General features: G+C 40.6%; 1 protein-coding gene and 1 long non-coding RNA gene across 4 annotated transcripts in view; one reads left to right on the top strand and one right to left on the bottom strand.

The window, feature by feature from the left end:
- The window catches only part of LOC116586753, a 48,645-nt gene extending 29,491 nt beyond the window's left edge, over positions 1-19,154 (top strand). Inside the window, exons 2-6 of the long non-coding RNA XR_004284137.1 lie at positions 119-268; positions 3,511-3,599; positions 13,401-13,806; positions 15,702-15,818; positions 18,840-19,154. This is a non-coding gene — a long non-coding RNA (uncharacterized LOC116586753). The remainder of the gene's footprint in view (positions 1-118; positions 269-3,510; positions 3,600-13,400; positions 13,807-15,701; positions 15,819-18,839) is intronic.
- ATP10B (ATPase phospholipid transporting 10B (putative)) overlaps positions 1-23,621 on the bottom strand; it is a 257,557-nt gene that overhangs the window by 3,073 nt on the left and 230,863 nt on the right. For all 3 annotated transcript variants that reach the window (XM_032337124.1, XM_032337123.1, XM_032337125.1), the window contains 6 exons: positions 22,963-23,039; positions 20,823-20,948; positions 13,374-13,574; positions 12,110-12,190; positions 10,785-10,889; positions 4,706-4,893 (listed from right to left, as the gene is read on the bottom strand). In XM_032337124.1, coding sequence (XP_032193015.1) covers positions 4,706-4,893; positions 10,785-10,889; positions 12,110-12,190; positions 13,374-13,574; positions 20,823-20,948; positions 22,963-23,039 — 778 coding nt within the window. The remainder of the gene's footprint in view (positions 1-4,705; positions 4,894-10,784; positions 10,890-12,109; positions 12,191-13,373; positions 13,575-20,822; positions 20,949-22,962; positions 23,040-23,621) is intronic.

Below are 23,621 nucleotides of genomic sequence, written 5' to 3'. Positions count from 1 at the left end.
AAATATAATAGCTAACATTTATTGTGTGTCTGAGCTATCCTAAGTGTTTTAGATATTAACTCATTTCATTCTTCCAACAATCTTGTGCAGTTTGTACTTTTGTTTCCCCTGTGTACAGATGAGTAAAACTGAGGCACCAAGGGATTAAGTGATTTGTCTAGAGCCACACAATGACAGAGCTGTGATCAGAACTGAGCACTCTGGATCCCAAGGCTTTTATCTATCATGTGAAGGTGGTCCATTCTATTTCTGGGATATTCTAATTCAGGTAAATGTATTTGCTTTGTAATATCAACCCTTTGTGGAACTAATTTTTAAGTAGTTTCTAAATACATATTTTCCCTGAATCTATGGACTGACTTGACAGCATCACCGTATTATCACTGTTTTCTAGATGAAAAAACTGAGGACCTAAGTGAGGTCCTAATTGACCTAACTGAGGACCTAATGACCTCCCTGATGGTTAACTCAAGTGTTCCTTTGTTTCTGCCAAGTTGAAGGTGGACTCTGGGAGTCTCTGTGTTTGAATCTTTTCTCTAGTCCAAGTTTAGGGAAGAAAGGAGTAGGGAGGTGAGTAAAACTATATGGTGTATGGACAAAGAATCACATCATGATACTGGGCAATTCATGCTCCCTCTTTTGGTGTCAATTTCTTAACCTAAAATGTAATTCAACTGGTCAGGAGAACACTCATGGTCTTTTCCAAAAATAATTCTTTAAAAAGTTTTATTTCTAAAGCCTTATAGAAAGGCTCCATCCTTCCACTATTGTCTAAAAGCTTTAGGGTGACCTCACAGTGGGCAAGGGTTTCTGAAGACAACAGTAGGTCCAATGGAATAAGATAAAATTTCCCTTTTTCTTTCCATCTCACCCAGTGAGGCAGTACAGGTGGCCATGTATATGTTTCAGGAAAGATTCAATTTCTTGGAAATTTAAGCCTTTTCCTCAAGTTATCACTTTCTTTTCTCCATCCATTTATTTAACAAATACCTGTAAAGGCCCTACAATAAGCCAGCCCCAAAGGGATCAAACTGTGAACAAGACAAGGTTCTTGCTTTTATGTAGCACATAAATAGACTTTTATAAATGGAGAGAATGAAAAGTGTCAAACACCTGATCTGGTGTGAGAGCCCTTCCTTGAGAAGAAAACATTTAAGCTGAGGACTGAGAGACGTGTAGGAGGTAGTCAGGCAAAGAGGGGATGAGAACAAAATCCTGCATACAATGGCTGCAGTATGGAAAGTGAGGATAAGAGTTGGGGAATATGAGACAGAGGGTTTGGTAGGGCCAGAGCAGGAAGGGACTGTAGCCATATCTTGGATTTTTGTGCTTTATTGTGAGGGCCTTGAGATGCTCTTGGGTGGGGGGTGGGACATAAACAGATGACAAGATTATACTTTGACACAATGATAATGGATTAGAGCAAACCCATTAGGAGACTGCTGAAGTAATTTGGGGTAAAAAGATTAGAAATGGAAGTAGTAGATGGATTTGATAAATACTAGGGGATAAACCCATCTGTTCTTCTGACAAGTCAGATATGAGGTGATAGGTGGTATTAAGGATAACTCCCAGGAGTTTGTACTGTCCTGGTCCTAAGTGGGTAGCATTTGATGGAGAGAACTCTGGAAGAGACCTATTTCTTTGATGGTGGTGCTGTTGATAGAGGATGGATCATGAATTAAATTACAGATGTCTGTTTCCTCAGAGTAAACGTGCCTCATGGTGGTGATGATAGGTAGCTAGAAAGATACATCTGGAATTCAGAAGAGAGGAATTTATACTGGAATAGGAATTTATACTAGGAATTTATACTGGAGATTCATCTATTAAAAATGATACTTAACTTCACAGTAGTGGTTGCTATGTCTATGAAGACAATATAAAGTTAGAAGACAGAAGAACCTATGACCAAGGCTAGACATCCACTATGTCAAGAACACGAACCAGCAAAGGAAGCAAAGAAGTTGGAGAAAAAACAACAGAGTGTCGTGTTACTGAAGCCAAGGAAAGAGTGTTCAAGGATAGTTATCCTCCCTTATAGCTAATTAAGACACTGCTTTGTGTTGTAAACTTAGTGCAGTAGTTTCTTTTGTTTTATCTGTAAAATAATTTACATGTTCCTAGTTTAAGAGAATCTGTACATTTCTTTTATACTGCTTGAATTAATTAGACCAAGATAAGTGAGGTCACAGCTAGTGGCCCAATTATCACAAGCTTGGTGTGTGAAATCAATCACCATTATGATAAATGTAGCTTACAACTTTAAGTGAATGAGTAGTTTTGTGTGGCATTCTTTCACGTAGATTTCTATACAAAACATTTATTTTTCCAAGATTATGAGTCTATAGTCCTTGGAACTATTAAAATAATCTTTATCAGAGGAAATATCTGCTTTTCTTAGTAAATGATGAAAAAGAACAGAGATTTAACTTGTGCGCTATGTTAATTAGCAAGCAAATATTTGTTAACTTTTTCCTAACTTGTCCCTTATCTGTTATAACAAGCTCTAATGCTGAAGGCTTGTCTTTTCAAAAACAGTTGTCAACAGTCTTGATACTTGTCAAATATCCTCAGCAACCTGACTGGTTTTGGCTCTAGGTGTTTCCCACCCAAGGGTAAGACAAAGAATATAGGCTGATGACTTTCTTTCCATACCCTAAATATGATATGGAACAGGGGGGCTCAGTCCTTGGCTAGTGGTGATCATACTTGTGTTTCACCCAAAAGTGTGAACAAAAGTACTTAACCCACATTTTGATGCCCCTTTCCATGAGCCCACATTCTTAATGGTCTTTCCCAAGGGGCTGGGCTGAAGAAGGGGTGGGGTGGGGTGGGCAATACATCCTCTGAGGCTTGTACTTGTTTTTGCTTCCTGTTCTTCACTCAAAGCCCTTTTTCAAAACTTGTCACTTCCCTGTATTATGGTCACAGTTCTATTGGAATTGTCTGTTGGATTGCAGGTTTCTTAAGAAAAAGGGTCCTTTTTTATTCCCCTTTCTTTTCTAACCTGGATTGCTCATTTGTCTCAGAATGAAGCCTATGTGACAGGAACTGTGCTAAGTATTGGTAATATAAGCATAAGGAGTATACCTTCTGTCCAGAAATTAATGGTCAGACAGAGATAGACGATTTATAACAAATGGCTACAGGCAGTGATAGAGACACACCCAGGTGAGGCAAACATGTAAGAGAGCGGAATGTATTTCCACTTGAAGGTAGGTGAAATCATGGAAGGGTTGGAATTGGTCACGCCTGAAATGTCAAAAGATGAGGAAGTTTGGTAATAGAAAGTACATTCCAAATAGAAGGAACAGCCTGAATAAGAGCAAGAAGGTGAGGAGACCTGGGCCTTCAGAGAAGTAAAAGAAGCTTGGTAGTGTGAAGCCCAAAGTTTGAAGTAGGGAATTGAGGGAGGAATGAGGCTGTAGAGACCAGCAGGGGCCAAGCAGGGAGGTCATGCACACAGAGTGTATTCAGAATACAACTGATATTTGTGTTTCTATCTAGGTATCTTCAGCCTTCAACCTTGCATCAGAGGCACATCAGAAATCAAGGTTCTGAGCTGGCTTAGGACAAAGAAATGGAGACCAACCTAGGTAAGCAAGCTGCCACATTTATTAAAGGAAGTATGACTGGCTACGGCTCTCTAATTTTGGATTGGAGAAAGTTCTGCACAATGTTGAGATAGTCTGTTTACTACAGTTTATGATGATAAGGTGGCTGAATTTCAGTGCTCAGAGTGGTGAGATCTTAAGGATGGAGGGGGCTAAGTCCTGCACACACGTACATGTTCAAGTTCACTGGCTGTTCTAACTCGAGTATGGGCTGCGGAACAGAACACTGGCCACAAAATTGGGAGAATCCAGTTCGTTCCCACTGTGGTTTTTGATGGACTTATAGAAACATTAGGGTCCTTCCTGCGACTTAGCTGTCCCATGAGCAAGTGGCCCTAGAACTATAGCTCTGCCTAACATCTAGTTGATGGCAAAAGCAAAACAAAGTGCTAGATAGTGTGTAGCAAGAATGAGCTTCAAGGAAATGCAAGGCATTGTTGTTGCTATTCTTCTGGAAAAGTAAAATGCAGGTTTAGGCCAGAAATGTTAGAAATAGTCTTTGGGCTGGAATGCTTTATTGGCTAATACATATTTTTTTATATGTAATAAATTTGAATTATTTTAAAAAGTGGGCTATTTCATGCAAAATTTGAATTTCTGAAAGAAGTCTAAAGCTCCGGAATGCTGAGACTTGATCTTTTGTGGTGACAATGATAGGGAGAAGCTGAAAAGGTCTTTCTCCCCATGTTTGTACTATACCTGGTTTGCTGCAGTTGTGTGCCTGTCCCTATAGTTATTAGAGTTATGAGACTCCTGGGCTAGTAAAGGACCATGGAACTTTTCCAAACGATCCCTTATACACAACAAAATTTGTAAGACAGTAGGGCAGGAATTATCATTTTATAGGTGTCATAACTGAGGCCATGCCAGTTGGTGACTTTGCTACTCTGTGGCTGACCTGGGATCAGAGTCCCTCTTATTTGCCTTCTAATTCATTATTCTCTTTGATCTAATACCCTGTTTTTGAAACAACAGTCTTAAGGTTCCCAGCAGGAGTCAAACTCCTGACTCTTGGCTTAGGAAAATAGCTTATTAAGGAGGGGGTAACATTTGTGGTTCTAGGAAGAAAACAATCAATGTGCTCAAACCTTGGGAGAAGAGCCATGACCGGTGTGAGGAAACAGACGAGGTAGAAAGTGGGGTCAGAGAGCTGGCCTTCCATCACCCAGTAGGGATTGGTGGGACTGTTGCAGATGACGCAGGTGGCATTGTAAACGAGGGATACCACAAAATACATCAGGAAGCTGCCTATGAGAACAAGCCCGTGGATAATGGTCTGTGGAAGGAAAGGAAAAGTAAACACTGTTGAAACTATAGCTTAGATCAGGGGGCAGTGAAATCATGGCACAAACTTTTGTTTTAAACTTTTTTTGAGGGGGAATGCAACACACACATAAAAAATTCAAAAAAACCCATGCAGTTTAATGGAGCATTAGAAGCAAATACCACCAATATCTGGGTGATACTTCTATCACCCAGAATTTGAACATACTTAAAGAACCCCTAAAGATTCTGTCTCACCCTTGAATTTGGTGATACTTACAAGCCATTCTTTGTAGTTTCACTGCCCATATACTCTGCTTTTCAAATGTTAGATAAATAAAATCCTGTTTGGTGTGAGGAATCCATTTTTTCCACATGTGGCTGGCAGTTTATTCATGTTCAAAGCAATGGTGTGTCCTGTTGTCCGATCTTATTTTGTCCTATTTTTGTGTTCTTTTACCCATTCTTATCTTCTTTTAAACTTGATTATTTTGTACAATTTCATTTTCTCCCTTTACTGGTTTGAAAGCTGTGTACTCCATTTCTGTTCTTTCATTGATTACTCAATAAATGATAATAAGCAATCTTAACTTACCATAGTCTAAAGTATGTAACTACTTTTCCCTACTCCTGAATCATACAAGGGCTTTAGAGCACTATAATTCTGTTTACCTCTCTCCTGACTTAAATCTTATTGCTACTGCATATTTTAATTCTATCCTCTTTTAAAGCAGACAAGTCATTATTGTAGTTGAATGTCATGTCAGTGAAAACTGACAGTTACTAAAATTCATGTTAAATTTCTACCCAAGAAAGAGAGTGTCTGGCTTCGAGTACTTTCAAAAAGGAAATACACGTTCTCATAATGATTTTTAGTAACCGACTCCTTTTCCAAGAGCACCAGAAATTACAAGTGACTACTGGTTTAGCTGGTCTAGAAATGCTTTGGGCGGGTTAATACTGCTGAATGGGGAGTGAAAGGAAGAGGTCCCCTCTTTGAAAGCAGATGCATGCAGTGCTGTGAGAAGGTGGGCTGAGGAATCAAGGTACAGAATCTTTAGTTCATCACCCATGTGATACACAGTCGAGGCCTGATTGTACTTTTCAGGGCCTTTTGAAGGACTAAAAAAAAAATCTGGTGGTTAAGAGGGTGGTAGATAGTAGAATTCCTCTTGGAAAATGTCTTGAGCTAGTTTTCTTTTATTTAAATGTAATTAAATTGTAAAATATTTCAAGCAAACAGATAGTATACCTAATATACCCAACATCCAGCTTTATCAATTTTAACTATGTCATATTTCCTCTAGTTTTCATTAAAGAAATTTAACATATACAATTAAAGTATCCATGATTCCCTTGCAAATGTTCTCTCTTCAGTTTTGAATGTAAATTCAGTGGTTCACCATTCTTACGCATATTTTATACATACATGTTTATGAATGCGTCTTTAACTTTTTTCACTAGACCTAATGCTTTGGAATGCCATCTTTGTTGATGGATCTGGCTTTGGTTATTTATTTTAACTGTTCTATTATATGAATATGCCACAATTTATTTTCCCATTGATGAACATTTAGGCTTTTTCCTTTTTTTTTTCTCATGCTATTAGGAACAATACTATAATAAGCATTCTTGAAGACATCTCTGTATATACACATTATACACATGTAAGAGTATTTCCAGGGTGCATCATACTTAAAAGTAGAATTGTATCCTAGCAGGTGAGTACTTAAGCTCCTCTAGCTATTTTTTTTTTAAGATTTTATTTATTTATTTGACAGAGATCACAAGGAGGCAGAGAGAGGAGGAAGCAGGCTTCCAGCAGAGTAGAGAGCCTGAAACAAGGCTCCATCCCCCTCCCCAGATCATGACCTGAGCTGAAGGCAGATGCTTTAACCCACTGAGCCACCCAGGCGCCCCAACCTCCAGCTATTTTCAAACTGCTCTCTAGAGCGGTGGCATCAGCTTATAGTTTGTGGTCTACTACCAGGATATGAAAGTTCCTTGGTTGGGTTTTCTCAGCTTTCACATACTTCTGAGTTAATTTGTCAATAATTTATTTAGAATTTTTATATCTCTGTTCGTTTAGTCAGATGGGTCTATAATTTTCTCTCCTTGAACTTTCTGTGCCTATTTTGGTATCAGGATTATTTTACCCAATTTCTTTAATGGTGACTGATTTATTCAGGTTTGCTAAATGACCTTGGTTATGTTCTGGTAAATTTTACATGTAAAGAAATTACCAACTTGTTTTAAATTTGCAAAACATACCTAAAAATTTTATCTATAATTACCAGTCATTCTCTTATTTTTGTGGTCTTTTTGGTGTTTTCTCTTGGATCAGGTTTGCCAGAGATTAGCTTTTTTAGTTAAAATTTCAGTTAACATACAGTACAATATTAGTTTCAGGTGTGTGATACAGTGATGCAACAAGTCCAGACACTACCCAGTGCCCATCACAAGTGCTCTCCTTCATTCCCATCAGCTATTTAACCCATCCCTCAACCACTTCCCCTCTGGTAACCATCAATTTGTTCCATATAGTTAAGAGTCTGTTTCTTTGTTTGCCTTTCCTTTTGCTTGTTCGTTTTGTTTCTTAAATTCTGGACAAGTGTGGTATTTGTCTTTCTCTGACTGACTGACTTCGCTTAGCATATACTCCCTAGATCCTATCCCTGTTGCTGCAAATGGCAGGATTTCATTCTTTTTTTAAGGCTGAGTAACAGATTAGTTTTATTAGGGTTTGGAAGAACTCAGTTTTGGTTTTATTGATCCTTTCTCTTAAGTTCCTTGAATTGAATTCTTGTTTTTTATCTTTTTGTTTTTTAATAATAAAAGTATTAGCTTCATCCCACAAGTTTGCATATATGGTATTTTTATAGTCATTCAGCAATAGTTTCCATCATGATTTACTACTCTTGACCTCATGGGTTATTTAGAAGTACATTTTGAAACTTCCAGGCATGTTAGGTTTGTTTGACTCTCTTTTTATTGTTTGTTTTTAATGTAAATGCATTGTCAGAAAAGATGATTATGATTCTTTCAAATTCCTGTAGGAATTTAGAATTTGGTCTTTTAGTTTTTGGTACGTGGTCTGTGTGTTTTTGAAAAGATGCACGTTTATCAACTATATTAGATCAAATGTGATAATTTCAGGCTTTTCTATTCCTTCTATTTGATCTGTTTCTGATAGGGTTGTTTATAAATCTCACACTACAATTGTGAATTTGTCTATTTGTCAGCTTTTTGTCTGCTGGACAAAAAAATCCAGTTTGATAATTTTTGCTTTTATTTTTTTTATTTTTTAAAGAGATTTTATTTATTTATTTGACAGACAGAGAACACAAGTAGGCAGAGAGGCAGGCAGAGAGAGAGAGAAGCAGACTCTGCACTGAGCAGAGAGCCCGATGTGGGGCTCGATCCCAGGACCCTGGGATCATGACCTGAGCCGAAGGCAGAGGCTTTAACCCAATGAGCCACCCAGGTGCCCCTAATTTTTGCTTTTAATAGGTAAATTAAATCCATTAACATTTATTATGAGTACTGATACATTTGGATTTATTCTGAACATCTTATTTTGTGTTTTTCTTGGGGGGGCTATCATTTTTCTTTGCTCTTTAACTTTTTATCTTTCCTACACCATGCAGAATTGATAGTTTCCCATTTCCTTCTTAGTTCTTTCTATTTCTTTATGGCTAAATCTTAAGTTTTGAAGATACATTTTCAAGCATTAAGAGACCTTAAGTTTTGAGACACACTAAATAAATATGGACTTTTATGGAAAAATTGATAGTTAAATACATATTTCTATTCTCTTATTAATGATAAAGATTTTAGCATAAATTGCCTATTGAACAATCCTTTCTTACCTTGTTGTTGTTTCTTACAGTTTGGCTTTTATGTTCTTACAGAAGTATGTTTCTTCTTTTGCTGAGGGTCTGGGAGTAGCAAACCTTACAATGTCTGTTTATCTGAAAATGTCATTGATTTTGCCCTGGTTCTAAGTGATGTGTAACTGTTTGTTATTTCCCCTCAGGTCTTTGAAGATAATTATTCCATGTTTTCTAGCTTCTATTGTTTGTCAGTTTAACGGCTATTCCTTTTCAAGTAAGCTGTCCATAGCCTCTGGTCGACTTTAAGATTGTCTCTTATATGCTATACAGTATCACTGTGATATATCCAAATGATATGTTCAGATTTATTTTAATTTTCTGTTATTATCTCTTCAGATACTGCTTCTCTACCATTTTTTTCTTCTTCTTCTATGACTTCTCATGCGGATGCTGGAGCCATTTATTCTAGCCATTATTCCTTTGAATTACTTTATCGTATTTGGTGGCATTCCAGATGATTTCCCAATCATATCTTCAATCTGGTAGTTTACTATATGTCAGAGTCTGATCTAGAGTGGATCCCACAAAATGCATCCTTAATTTCAGTGACAAAATTGCTCATTTTGAAGAGTTTTATGTTTCCTCAGCTTGATTCAGTTCCCAGCATTAAAATTGTCTTTGACTCTTACCTCCCTTCCTCATGGCTTCTGATAAAACTGGAATTCCAAATAGCATGTCCTTGTCAACTTTTCTTTAGCTTGCTTTCTTGAGTGCGCTACTCTAGCCAAGACCTTGAACCTAGCAGTGAACAGGGCTCCAATCTTCCTTACCCCATAAGAACCAGACTCCCCACTGCCACATTCAATTTCTTGTCCTAGATTCTGGAAAGCCTTCAATTTGAGCCAGGCCAGTACCTCTCGTTCCTCTGCCTCACTGTTTTTCAGCCTCTTCTGTTGCTGGTGCTTCTTGAAGAAATTTATCCTGTGCTTAAGATTGACTATAACTTTTTGGTTTTATCACTTTGTTCTGTTTGTCTTTGGCATGAATTGGAACACAGGGTGTCTGTGATCTGGAAGTTTCCTTGGGTGGCTCCTACTAGCTCTCACGTCGTACAGGTTGATCTAATTTTATTAACATCCATTACTTTACAATAAATGGATATCAAGTGATTATCCTGTATACCTTAAACTTGTTGAGGAATAATTACAGCACTGTATAAGATTAACCACTAGCCCCCAAAACATACAGAGTGCTCTGGGATGTTAGATAAGATGATACATTAAAAATCATATAAATAGGTATCTGCTATATGATTTTAAGCTCTTTGTTTTTGTAATTATCACTGGCTACAAGAATTTAATGAAAAATCTGGCATTACCTTTTTAGATACTGAGATGTGATATTTGGACATGCTTGAGGTGTGCTCACATGAAGGTAGCCTTCTAATCTTTTACCCTGAAATTAAATGGAGAGCATGTGCTTCCCTAACACAGCCTTAAGTCCAGTTAGGCTACTGTTGTCCTCATCTCCAAAATACCCTAAAAGCTTTTAACCCCAAATACCTAATTTTTGCAATGAATTGTCTCATAGTTTTATAGGCCTAATTTTCATAATCCTGGATAGATGATAAGCAAGTTGAGGCTAAGCACTTTATCTTTTATACCTGGCTCATCCCTCTACAAGTGGGACACAGGTAGGAGTTCAGGAGTTGCTTTTTTATTATTATGTTCAATTAGCCAGCATATAGTACATCAGTAGTTTTTGATGTAGTGTTCAACAGTTCATCAGTTGTGTATAACACCCAGTGCGCATCACCGCACGTGCTCTCCTTAATACCTATCACCCAGTTACCTCACTCCTGCTCCCTTCTGTAACCCCCAGTTTGTCTCCCAGAGTCCAGATTTGTCTCCCTGTCTGATTTCTTCCCATTCAGTTTTCTCTCCCTTCCCCTAAGGCCCTTATGTTCCACATAGGAGAGAAACTGTATGATCATTCTTTCTCTGCTTGACTTCTTGAGTGGATCAATGAGACAGAGTAAAACAACTCAAATATAAGCACTTGAGGTGCTTACCCAAGTCTTCATTTCCATTGCCTGGTGCAAGAGAATTGTGGTGAGGGAGATGGTATTGATGGGTGTCCCAAAGGTAAAGACATCAATATCAGAATCCTTGTAGGTCTGCAGAGAAGGAAAAAGCAAGCACTGTTAGATGTGCCCTGGGATTCAAGGTGGGTGTTGTGGGAGGGGAAGGAATGAAGAGAAGATATGCAGCTGCCTTCCGTGGGGAACTGACCCAAGGAACAGACAAGATGAGGAGTGAGTTAATATGGCTAAATTCTTTGGAAACACATTTGTGGCACAATCCACTATGGTTATTCCAGAACATTGTGGAATGACTGAACCAGCAGGCACAATGACAAATGCTTAAGATACTTCTGTGTCTACCTTCAAGGAGGTTATAGTCTACTAGGCAGGGAAAATATGGTACAATTAAGGGGATAAATGATATAAAGGTACAAGGTATACAGAATACCCTGGGGGTACAGAAGAGAAGATAATCAGTTGAGACCATAATAAGAGAAGTTTATCTCTTGAAAAGAGAGGAAAGGCAGGCCAGGCAAAGGTGAGAACTTCAGGATGAAAAGTTCAAATAGGCCCAGAAGGTAGGTGTGCTGAGCACAGAGTAGGGGCAAAAAATAACCAAGAAAGGCAGGCAGAGTCCCAGAGAAGGAAAGGAAATTCAATAGGAAGCACAAATAGGAAATTCAAATGAAGCACAAAATGACTGTCTCCTTGACCCATCTTGTCACTAACTACAAAAGAATGCACTTACCCTACCTTCTGGTACCCTATCCAGGAGAAATAGAGCTATGCTTGACTATCTAAATTCCCACTCTTTAAACTGGGAACCTTACTGAGGTGGGGCTGGTATCTCTTGCTTTTACTTCAGATGATGTAGCATTTGTTATTATCAGAACTTATTGCCTGAATGCATGCTGCCCTGACCCTGGAATCATGAATCTAAATATAAATCAAGGATTATAAATTCAAATACCTTCGGTGTTCAAGTAAGAAATGGTAAAGGAGTGTAGGAGGCTGGGTATAAGACAAAAGGGAGTGGTAGGGACTATGGCAAACTGGAGAACACACACCCCATCTACCAGGGCTGTGAGTCAATTCTGGATTTTTGCCATGAGGGAAAAATGACCCAGTGTAATGGTAGCTTCCAGTTTCTCAAAAGCTAGCAAAAATTGAGATGTTTTGGTAAAGCAGTCTGATTTTCAAATACTGCATTGGATGTAGTCTGCAGATGGGGCCTCTGTGCTGCATTGTTTCATATTAACAGGACCAGTTCCACTCTGTGATTTGTGTGGTTAGAATGGGACTATAGAACTTACCAGGTAAGGAATGAAGAAGCAGACAAGGCTCTGGTAGAATGCATCCACTATGGAAATCCAGAAAGTCATCGGGTTGTAGCACTGCCAGGAAAAAACACATCAACTACCACCAAAGTGAGCCTCCATACTTTGTAAGCAACTTTCTTGTGCTACCTGGACAGACAATATGGTATTTACAGTGTTCTTAGAGGCAATAGGATGGAAAAATTAGAGTATAGACCTGGGGGTGACAGACCTTAGTTCAAGTCCTAGCTGTGCCACTAACTGTATGACCTTGTGAAAGTCACTAAACTGCTTTGTTAATGGCTGCTGCTTCCACAAAAAGGGTAAAAACAACATCAACTATCTCCTTGGGTTTTGAGAAATCTAAATGCAATTGTGCTTTAGTCCCCAGGAAGTGCTCAGGTATTAATAGCTACCATTCATTAGCACATCACTAGTGTTCATACACACTTGGTAAGTTTAGAGATTCTAAGATTTCTACATAACCTCTGAAAGGGAGCTCTCCATCCTAGTCCAGGATCACAGGTTCCCCACAGACAGGGCTCAGCGGCTTCAGAGACAAGTGTTTTCATTTTGTGCCTCCTTCCTCCTGCCTTCCCTAGAGAAATGAAGCTGTTCTCCGTTTGTTTTTGCTGTATTAACTTCGCTTACTGTTAGATACCCAAGGAATACATTATACATCTAGCACATCAGCGGGAGGGGAAAAATCAGAAGAGCTCTGGGTGTACGTGTGCCATCACTGTGTCTCTCTCGCCTGATGTGCTAGGGTGGCTCTGTTGCTCTCCTACCATTTTTGGGTTAGGACTGGGCTTGGTTCTTTGTTGGCTGTCCACAAAATATTACTAGCTCTCAAACACCTTTCTCCCGGGCCCAGAGGTATTCTCATGCCTTTAATGCCCCTCTTCCCAGGATGCTTCCTTCAAGGCAGTCAGTTTCCCTGTGTGTCATTTCCATCCAGTCTCTGGGCTGTGTCTGTGCAAATCAGACCACCTGGAGTGCCTATGGTCTGATTTCTCCAAACCATTCAGAGTGTCAGTGTGACCCCTTTCTGCGTTGTAGGAAACCATCAGCATGGTTTCCTAGAAACCCATTGGTCTGATCTATCACCCTCCACAGCAAATGAGGAACAGGCCAGGAAAGGGGAGTGGGTCACATGGGAGGACAGAGGCAGAGTGGTGACAGGAGTGCAAGGGCACCTGACCCCAGGTAAGTGCTCTCTCCCTGACACCAGCAGGGAGGAGCTGGGGCCTCTCCATCTTACCTCAGAGTTTTGGCCACTCTTGTACAGCTCGGGCAATGCCAGGAGTGTCTCTGCAGAGATGTCTTTATCAAGGACCCCGAAGACCAGAGGAGGCAAGGATGTGAAGAAGAGGTTGAAGAATATCATCTGCCAGTAATCGATCATGGTGGAGCCGGAGAAACCGCAGAAAAACTGGTACCAGAAGAGCAGGTTGACGTAGCACTGCAGGCGGAGAGTGTGGCCTTGTGAGTGCGGACCCAGGGGCCGTGGTCACCAACGGCTGCCTAGGAGCCTCTGGCAAGTCACCACGCTGACTCGGAGCTTCTGTTTTCTCATTTGTGACACGCAGAGTTGTGTAAGGGTCAGCGGTAACTAATCCTTAGAGTAGCAGCTGCCACGACAACAACTATGACTGTGAGTTAGGACCTGAAGGGAACTACACCGACTCGTTAAGGTAAGTACACTGTGCTGGTTAATAGCACAGGTTGTGGAGGCAGAAAAGGTTGGCTTGGAATTTCCAGGTCTGTCACTTATGAGCTGTGTCACCTGGAGCAAATTGCTTAACGTTTCTGAACATCACCTTGCCCTCTTTCACACAGGAACAGTCGTACCTAGACCTGGCATGGGATAAGGTAGTTATTATGAGGAGTAATGTGGAAAAAGAAGGGGTTGCTCCTGGGGAAGGAATCATAGAAAGACTGGACCATGGGCAGGGAGACTGGTGGGAAGAGAATTTCATGAGGTTTTCCTTACATTATTTTCCTAATGGTCATGCAACTCAGAAGGGTGAGTAAGAAATCTTCTCCCTGTTTCTTTATGCTTTCTAAAGCTGTTTCCCACTCAAAAGCACCCCACCCTGAAATGGGCTGGGTCACTAGTATTGCCTCCCACACTGTGATATGCTTTGGTAACCTGACCAAGATGGTCACGTAAATTGCTGCTCCCAGAGTTAGGACTAGAGATTCTCAGCTCTGTGTGACTGAGGCACAGAAAGGTGAAATGTATTACATTCAGCAGGTTTATGTACAAACTAGAATGTTCATGTTCTTACTGTTGGGCCAGGGTTGTTTTGAAGAGGTTCTCTAGAATTTTAATAACATGGACATGTTAATTCTCATAAAACCAATGATCATTACTGAAGCTTCTATTCGTGCCAGGTGTGTGATATATATTATACTATTTTAGTATATAGTACATTAGGTGTGCCATAGACCTAATTTGTCCCAAGACTCTTGAAAGCTTATTGCTAATAAAAATAGTACATATTATGCCTCCATCAGAAAGGATAAATACCCGGGCGCCTGGGTGGCTCAGTGGGTTAAGCCGCTGCCTTCGGCTCAGGTCATGATCTCAGGGTCCTGGGATCGAGTCCCGCATCGGGCTCTCTGCTCGGCAGGGAGCCTGCTTCCTCCTCTCTCTGCCTGCCTCTCTGCCTACTTGTGATCTCTCTCTGTCAAATAAATAAATAAAATCTTTAAAAAAAAAAAAAAGAAAGGATAAATACCCAACTTTTGTATCAACATGGACGGGACTGGAAGAGATTATGCTGAGTGAAGTAAGTCAAGCAGAGAGAGTCAATTATCATATGGTTTCACTTATTTGTGGAGCATAACAAATAGCATGGAGGACATGGGGACTTAGAGAGGAGAAGGGAGTTGGAGGAAATTGGAGAGGGAGGTGAACCATGAGAGACTATGGACTCTGAAAAACAATCTGAGGGGTTTGAAGTCGGGGGCGGTGGGAGGTTGGGGTACCAGGTGGTGGGTATTATAGAGGGCACAGATTGCATGGAGCACTGGGTGTGGTGCAAAAAGAATGAATACTGTTATGCTGAAAATAAATAAAAAAATAAAACAACAATAGCAACAACAACAACAACAACAACAGCAAAGAAACTGATGATGTACTATATATTGTCTAATTGAATTTAAATTAAAAAATAAATAAAATATCATGTATTTTGGAACAGAATGGTAGAGAAATATCTTCATGAAAGCATATATGATTGCTGGGTATTTGTTATCATATAAAAGAGAAAATTGGAATATGTCTATTTTAAAATAAAATCATATATTTCTCTTAAAAATAGTACATATTATATTAATGTTATATCTTGATGATAATGTTATTAGCCCTACTCGACTGACAATGAATCTGAGGTTTTCAGATACTCACTTACCTCTTGTCCAAGTTCAGAGCTAGAAAGTCACACAACCAGTATCTGAGTTTTCAAAGCTCTTTCTCTTTGACTACCCCCAAACTTTCTTAATCTCCTATTGGATTATACAGTAATAATGCTAACAGAGAGATTCTAGCTAAGGAGCTCTATCCTTTGGCTTTTCTGCTCAGGAGACCTGTGGGATGTTTCTTGGCTCTGAAAGAGATCCTGGTGCCCTGAGATATCCTGGACCTTGAATCTTTCTGTCAGAAGGAGTGAGAAGGCTCAATCTGTTTGTTGTGCTGCCGGTAGGTTTGAAATATACTATGGGCAGACTTAGAGTTTTGAGATGAACAACAACCACTTGTGCACTTGACATGGTCCACTTAAGAGGAACTTGAAATACTGAAGTCCCCTTGGTATTAGCATTCAGCAGCTGTATGAGGTTTTGACCTCTCTCTCTCTCTCTCTCTTTTTTTTCTCCCCCTTTGAGAACCTTGTCTTGCTTCTTCCTCTCCAGCAAGATGGGCAAGACAGTAACTCTTATCTCTCTTACACATAGGTAGACTGAGCAGCTCAGATAGGCTAAGTGACTGTACCAAATAGCCTTGGCCACCTGGGGCTAGAACTGTGACTTGAAGTTGTAGAAGCCTAGGATGCCAGAGCTGGAAGTGAGACCGTCTTACAGTTGAGGCTACTAATAGCAACACAAACACCCAAAGGACTTATTATTTGCTAAACTCTGTTCTGACCCACGGGCCACCTAACAGCCCCATGGCGCAGTCAGTCATCACTACTCTCACTCAGAGTCCTGGCTTTGGCAGTAGACAGCTATTAAGTAACAGACTGGAGTTCAAGCTCAGATGTTCTGGCTCTAGAGTCCATCCTCATAAACATGATGGGGGAAGTGGATGCTCTTGTTAAACCAGTTCAAGATCTGAGACTACAGCTCAGTCTCCAGCACTAATGTCTAGAGTCATTTATCCTACAGCATGAGAGGCCAGGTGGATCCATCCTAAAGTGCTACAAGTGGGGGAAAGTACTGAACACAGAATGCTGTGATTGGCAGTTCCCGCCATGGGGGCCAAAAGAGCAAGGCGGCAAGTTTGCCAGCTGTAGGCCATCGTCTGATATTTGCAATGTAGATCTGGTCTTTCTGACTCCAAGCCTCAATCTTTCCTCTCCAAATTGCAGCTTTTAAGTTGTACAAGCTTATCTGGTAGATTCTATGATGCTTGACCCAGTTTTGACCCAAGCTCCAGCCATAGTCTAAGCTAAAGGAGGAAGAGAGCAGTGACCGGCTGGTGTTGGAGGCTGTCTGAAGCTCTCTGGTCAAGTGTGATATCACATGATGTTTCTTGGACAATTTATGTTGAGACACAGTGCTAGAGATGCTTGGACAGAAGAAAACACACAAAGAAGTTGGCAACTGCTGGAGAACAGGGTGCTTGGACCTCTGGGAGACACTGAATGCCATGGCGGAGAGGACATTCAGTCTGGGGATTGTGGAGTATAGTAGAACTAGGTCCAATCCTGATTCTGTGATGTACTTAGCTGGGTGATCTGGGTAACCCCTCTGGCTTTCAGCTACCACATCTATAGAAGGACAATAACTGTCCCTACCCCCACAGGGCTGATGGAAGATTTTCTGGGTACCTCACACATATTAACTCATTTATGTACATAATAACCCTGCGAGTTAGGTAGTATCCCCCTTTTACAGGTGAAAAGACTGAGACACAGAGCTGAAGTAAGTTACTCAAAGCCATTGCTGTTAAGTAGTAGATTGGGGCTGGGATTTGAACTCAGTCTGGTTCTTGCACATATTTTTGGTCTTAACCCCAATATTACACGTAGCTCTCAGAGTTACATAAATATGTAAACGTACATACCAGGACAGCACCTGGTATGTGGTTGGTTCCCTATAGATGTTGGTGGATGTTAGTGCTAGTGATGCTATGCCAAACATTAACCAGCTATGCTAAGTACCAAGGACACTACAGCAATCAAGAGTGGTGTGGAGAACTCTGTGGACCTGGGTGTTGGAAAACTATCATTTACTGAACCTCTTGCCTTACACGTCACACATGGGCAGTATCAAAGGGTTTTAATTCCTAGTCAAAGGGAGAGAACACTGCTTGGATATCATTGGCTCATTTTTCCATAGAACCATTCCTACCGAATTATAATTTAATACTGATTTATCAAGGCTTGTTAGAAAAAGTTACCAGATGGAGGTTAATTTTCATTTCCAACAAAAATGCCACAGAAGACAGTTTCTTGAAGGTTTTTGTGTGACCTTCTAAAGGTTTGCTTGATAAATTGATGCAAAGAGAGAGTGTTCCTCCTGGAGAACTGGTATGCTTGTTTTAACCAGACATTTAATATTTAGCATCTTAACCCAAGTTCCTGGTACAACTCACTTCTTTCCTTTCTGTAATTCTGCTCTATACTCTTATAAATTTCCCTTCTTGCTTCTCTATTCCCTCTGTTTTTACTATAAGTCACTTTCATCTCTTTTTTTGGAATTAGATACAGTATATGATATAAAATTATAAACTGCCTAAAATATTTTCTATGAAGACTCAGGTTGTCAAGCCTCTTCTTCTTGGCAAGGAAACTGGCAAATTCATAGTTCTAGCTCTTCTTTTTGGTCCTAGCTTAAATGTTACTTTCTTTCTTATTGATTAGGTCAAGAATATCCTGGTGATACGTGCTTAGCACCCTGATCTTCGAGGGAGATGTGTGTAAGAAAATATTGTAAAGTATTTTTTCTTTTCTTTTAGCATAGTAAACTCTTCTTTTCCTATAATAGTACTTCTTAATCTTAGAGGTCCATACAAATTAGCTGGGGATCTTACTAAAAGTGACATTCTGAGACAGTAGTCCCGGGACGCAGTTCTAAGGATCTACATTTCTAACTAGCATCTAGGTGATGCTAATGCCTCTGGTCCAGAAACCACATTTTGAGAAGCAAGATTTATGGAGCTGAGGAGATGATAAACCACTTCCTACAGGCCAAAATCGGCCATAAATCAGGTTTTGTTGGGACACAGCCACATCGATTCATTTGCATGTTGTCTACACTTTGCTTTCATGTTGCCGCAGCAGAGTTGAGTAGGTCAGATGGGGAGTAGGTAACGTGGACTAGGCAGTCTGCAAAGCTAAAGTATTTCTTACCTGGCCCTTTGTAGAACAAGCTCACTGAGCCCTGATTTAGACTGTCAGGCTCAGGAAATGTTCAATAATGATTTGAATAAATGAAATCAGTCATTGTTCCATTGTCCCAACAATATCCTGGAGTTTAACACTGTTTTCTTCCTCCGCAGGCCCTGTTAGGACCTTGCTTGCTTCCGCTTCCATCTGCTGGAATCTCTGCCCTATGGAGGGGGCGCCCAGAACCTGGCGACGGCATCACTGAGAGGGGGCCTGCGTTTTCCTCCCAAGAAGCTACAGTGCAGTAATTAATTCATTGTTCAAATTTCAGAGCAGGCAGCATTTTAATCCCCTCTGAAATTGGTTTCGGATGTGGAAGTCATAGTTCTCCACCCTCTAATTGCAATGGGGAGATAATGCGGCATCAGTATCACAATTTCGAGCATGGCATCAGGCTGGAAATAAATACCATTTAAGCTTTGAAAGCATGGCTGGCTGGAAACATTTCCTTTTCTATTTCACAAATTTAATGCAGAGAAGAGGTTGTGCTTATTCAAAGAACAGCTCCTTTGGAGGCAAGAAAAAAAAAATTAAAGGGGCATTTTGAATTCTAAGTAAACAGTCTTTCATGCCCAGAGTGAGTTTCAAGTTAAATAGAGTGACTTGTTTGCATAGACTGGCTGAATATTACCATGCAGTTTATCGAATTTACATTATTTTTTGTCATGCTGTTTATTTACATATACATTGAACTTTGCACAAAAATGCTCACTCTTGAGGGAGGGCAACTGTCACAGTGTCTAAATCAGGACTGGGAGAATGGAACAGGGGGACAAAATGCAATTTTGCAGCTGCTACTTGGCTAACGTGTTTCTCTGACATCACTCTACTCGTCACTCACTCTTAATCCTCCCTTTTTCCTTATGCAAACAGGAATTGGATTCTATTTGGAGACTCTTGGGGATTATTCAAAGGTCCTTGAACTAGGTAATGAAAACTCAGGCCCCTTGTTCCCTCTCTTAGTACAGCAACGTTCTGGCTTTTTCCAATACCCATTGTTAATCAAGGGCTTTTCAAATAAGAGCCTCTGAAAGTTTTAATGCCTCAGTTAGGGTGTGCCTGCTTTGGGCTCTTATCAACAAGACAGAAAACATATTTTTTAGGAGAAACAATGTTACCTTCCTATGATTGTAGAGTGTTACATGCTTTCCTGAGCTCTGACACTAAAGTCTCTTTATAATACTTTGAGGGACAGAGGGAGTCCTAGTGTCTCCATATTATTGATGAGGAAACCAAGGCTCAGAGAGGTTAAGTAACCTCCAAGTTCACACACTATGCTAGAGTCACGCAAGACTAAAACCCAGATGATCTCCCCAATCCAAACATTTTTGCCATGAGACATTTAATGTTCTGACCTCAGTGAATTCCCTGCTGGGAAGGCTGGGGAAGCTGAAATGATACTATGTATCAGATGAACCCAGGGACTCCAGTCTTAAACCTGTACTCTCCCAAGGCTTGGGGTATAGTGCTTGCATTGGGATGGGTCTGTCTGGGGAGAAAATTTAAGATACGAGTCCTTTTTTCTTGTAATCAGATTCTTCGAGTCCTTTTTTCTTGTAATCAGAAAGTAAATCTCATTTATGGAGCCCATCTAAGAGCAATGGCAATAACAATAATAAAAATGATGGCTGACTCTATAGGGTGATTACTATGTGCTAATCACTTTATAAACAAGCTCTCCTTTAATCCTTCTAGCAAATATAGGAGAAAGTTACTATTATCATTCCCATTTTACAGATGGTAAAAAGAAGGTATAAGGCCATTACCAAATAAAAGAGCCTAGACTTGAAACAAATATGTTTGACTCAAAAGTCCATGCTTGTGACCACTCATGCTGCCTTTTTTATACCAGGTGCTTTCTGTACAGTGTTGCTAATGCTCACAATAATGTCACAACAGAAGAAACTGAGACCCGGAGAAGTGAGTTATATTGCTCAAGTTCACAGAGCTAGGAGGAAGCTTTCAGGATTCAAAATCTAGGCTGGCCTGTCTTCCTCCCTTATGCCGAGGTCATTTGTCTTACCACTGTGGTAGGAACGGGTCCCCTGGAAGGGCCTACCAAGGCCTGCACAAGAGGTTCCCATAGGGCTACTCACCACGTTCTTGTAGAAGTAGTACACCACCATCCTGGCCAGGCGCGAGTAACACCAGTGGCCGTGCACAAGCAGCAGCTTCTTGAGGTGTCTGAAGCGGGATATGGCAAAGTCGCTGGCCATAACAGCCTGAGAGGGCAGAACAGAGACATCAGCTTCTATCCATGGCCACCAGTGAACCAAAGAGTCCCCCTTGAGGGCTCTGCTTTGTTCTAGGTCCGTACCTGGTAGGGCCAAAAAGACCCTTTGTCATTAAGTGGCACCTAGGGTGGCTCTTTGGAATTGGATATCCCCCATCCTTTCTTCCGAAAAATCCAAACCTCACTAGACTCCAAGAAAGGCAGCTTGTAAAGAATTAGTGGTCTAGTCTGGCCTTTCATCTCCTTCCATTTCTCTGATAAACATTAACTGTGGCCTAAAATGTGTTGGCACCATGCTAGAGATGCGACAGCTAACCAGAAAGTAGTGGCGTCCATGCAGAAAAGCCTCCCACCTCTCAATGCCCTGGTTGCCACCTGCAGAAGAACATTCGCTCCACCTTCACATGGAGATGATGGCGGGAGAGCTCTTCCTTTACGTGGAGCTGAACTGTGTTTTCTGCCCTTGGGATTATTCAGAAGAGGACATAGTTCACGGTTCTCTTAAGAGTATGAGGTTTTAAACTATGGAAAGAGTCTAGATGTCCATCAACAGATGGATAAAGAAGATGTGGTTAATATACATATAATGGAATACTATGCAGCCATTAACCCCCCGAAATCTTGCCATTTGCAATGACATGGATGGAACTAGAGGGTATTATCCTAATCAAAATAAGTCAATCAGAGAACGACAATTATCATATGATCTCACTGATTTGAGGAATTTGAGAAATAAGGCAGAGGATCGTAGGGGAAGGGAGGGAAAAACGAAACAACACGAAACCAGAGAGGGAGACAAACCATAAGAGACTTAATCTCAGGAAACAAACTGAGGGTTGCTGGAGGGGAGGGAGGTGGTGGAAGGGATAGGGTGGCTGGGTGATGGATAATGGGGAGGGTATGTGCTATGGTGAGTGCTGTGAATTGTGTAAAACTGATGAATCACAGACCTGAACCCCTAAAACAAATAATATATTATATGTTAATTAAAAAAAAAGAAGTATGAGCTTTGGAAGTGCCTGGTTATGGACTCTGGTATAAGTCTCGGCCTGGCTGTTTAACCTTTCCCAGCATTGGTTTCATCTAGGAAAAAAAAAAGGAGTAATAATTCCTAACACACAGGGATGTGATCAAATCAATTGAAATAATAAATCCAAGGTTTAGTGCAAGCACCTAGTACAGTGCTGGCTTATGGAAGAAACTCAAAAGGTAACTGTGTTCTTTCATCCTCACCAACAAATTTAGGCAATGCCTCCTGTCTGTATTAGCGGTGGGAATATAGTTATTAATGGTTCAAAACCCAAAGTGGGGTCTGTTTTAGTGGGAAATGTTAGTAGCTCAAGCTAGTATGCTTGTCCCAAGCTGAATTTTGACTTAGTAAGTGTACCTTACAATTTATAGGTCAATCTAGCCATCGAGACTAAAATGGCAATTGAAAGTGTTTTCAAATGTCCTTATATCTGTCACTGCTCATGGAGGGCACCGCATTCTTGGATGTGGATAGAAGTTACAGAGAGGAAGAATGGAGTCAGTAGAAAGCTTAGCCCTCCCATTCAGGAAGGCTTTAGAATACAGGTGTTGCTGGTAAAGCTAAGCCCCCTCAAGGTCCTGGAAACCTTACTTCCAAAATTCCCTAGGGACTTATGCTATCCGTAACTCCCTCCCAACTTGAAAGTATAATAACGGGCCACTCTCCATGACCTTGGTGCAGCTCTTTCTGTCCGTGGGTCCTTTCCCCATGCCTTAATAAAACCACCTTTTTTGCACCCCTCCCCCCACCAAAAAAACTCTAAGCATCCTTCAAATTTCCTCTGTATCAGAAGGACTGGGCAGCAAAGGATATAGTGATGGAGGTTATGTATAGGCATGGAAGCCCTGTGACTCTCAGATGATAATTCTGCAAAGCTCATGGGGAGAAGATCCTCCAACACTGGGGGGGATTCCATAACTCTCCAAAAAGGGTCAAAGAGGGAAGAAATGAGAATAATTGAGGGGAACAGTACCTGCATGCCTTCCTGTCCAGATATCCCAATTCCAATATCAGCAGCTTGAATCATGCTTACGTCATTTGCTCCATCACCTGAAAGGAGAGAGATCATGAGGTGTCTTTATTCCTGGTCTAACTGCTGCATGACAATGGAAAGGGTGTTACATGAATGGCTCTAAAGTCTCCCCATGTGTACATAATTGAATACATTTAACATTGCTCTGAATAGTCCTACAAGAAAAGTCATTGCTACAGTATTTGGCATGAGAGAGGTCTTTTCTTCTTCTTCTTCTTTTTTTTTTAATTAAAAAAATTTTTTTTGTTAACATATAATGTATTACTAGCCCCAGAGGTACAGGTCTGTGAATCGCCAGGTTTGCATACTTCACAGCACTCACCATAGCCTTTTCTTCTTTGACAAGAAGCTCTATTATTTGACAAATGTTTATTGTACCTTTTGTCTAGGCACAATATTAGTTATTGGGAATAAAGTGGTGAGTGAGGCTGGGGCATGGCTTTGCAGTTTACAGTAAAAGGCCTTCACAAATGTTACAGTGGACTTCACTAATGAGCAAATGGAGAATCTGAGCAACATAGAGATTCTGCAAGGGTAAACCAAGCTAGGGAAGGGGCCCAGGAACATTGGCACGAAGATCTTTGCTACCTTTCCTAACT

The sequence above is a fragment of the Mustela erminea genome, chromosome 3 (assembly GCF_009829155.1).
Source record: "Mustela erminea isolate mMusErm1 chromosome 3, mMusErm1.Pri, whole genome shotgun sequence".
In the NCBI taxonomy this organism is placed as follows: Eukaryota; Metazoa; Chordata; class Mammalia; order Carnivora; family Mustelidae; genus Mustela; species Mustela erminea.
Note: the sequence above shows the minus strand (reverse complement) of the source record. Positions and strands in the feature narration are given on the sequence as shown.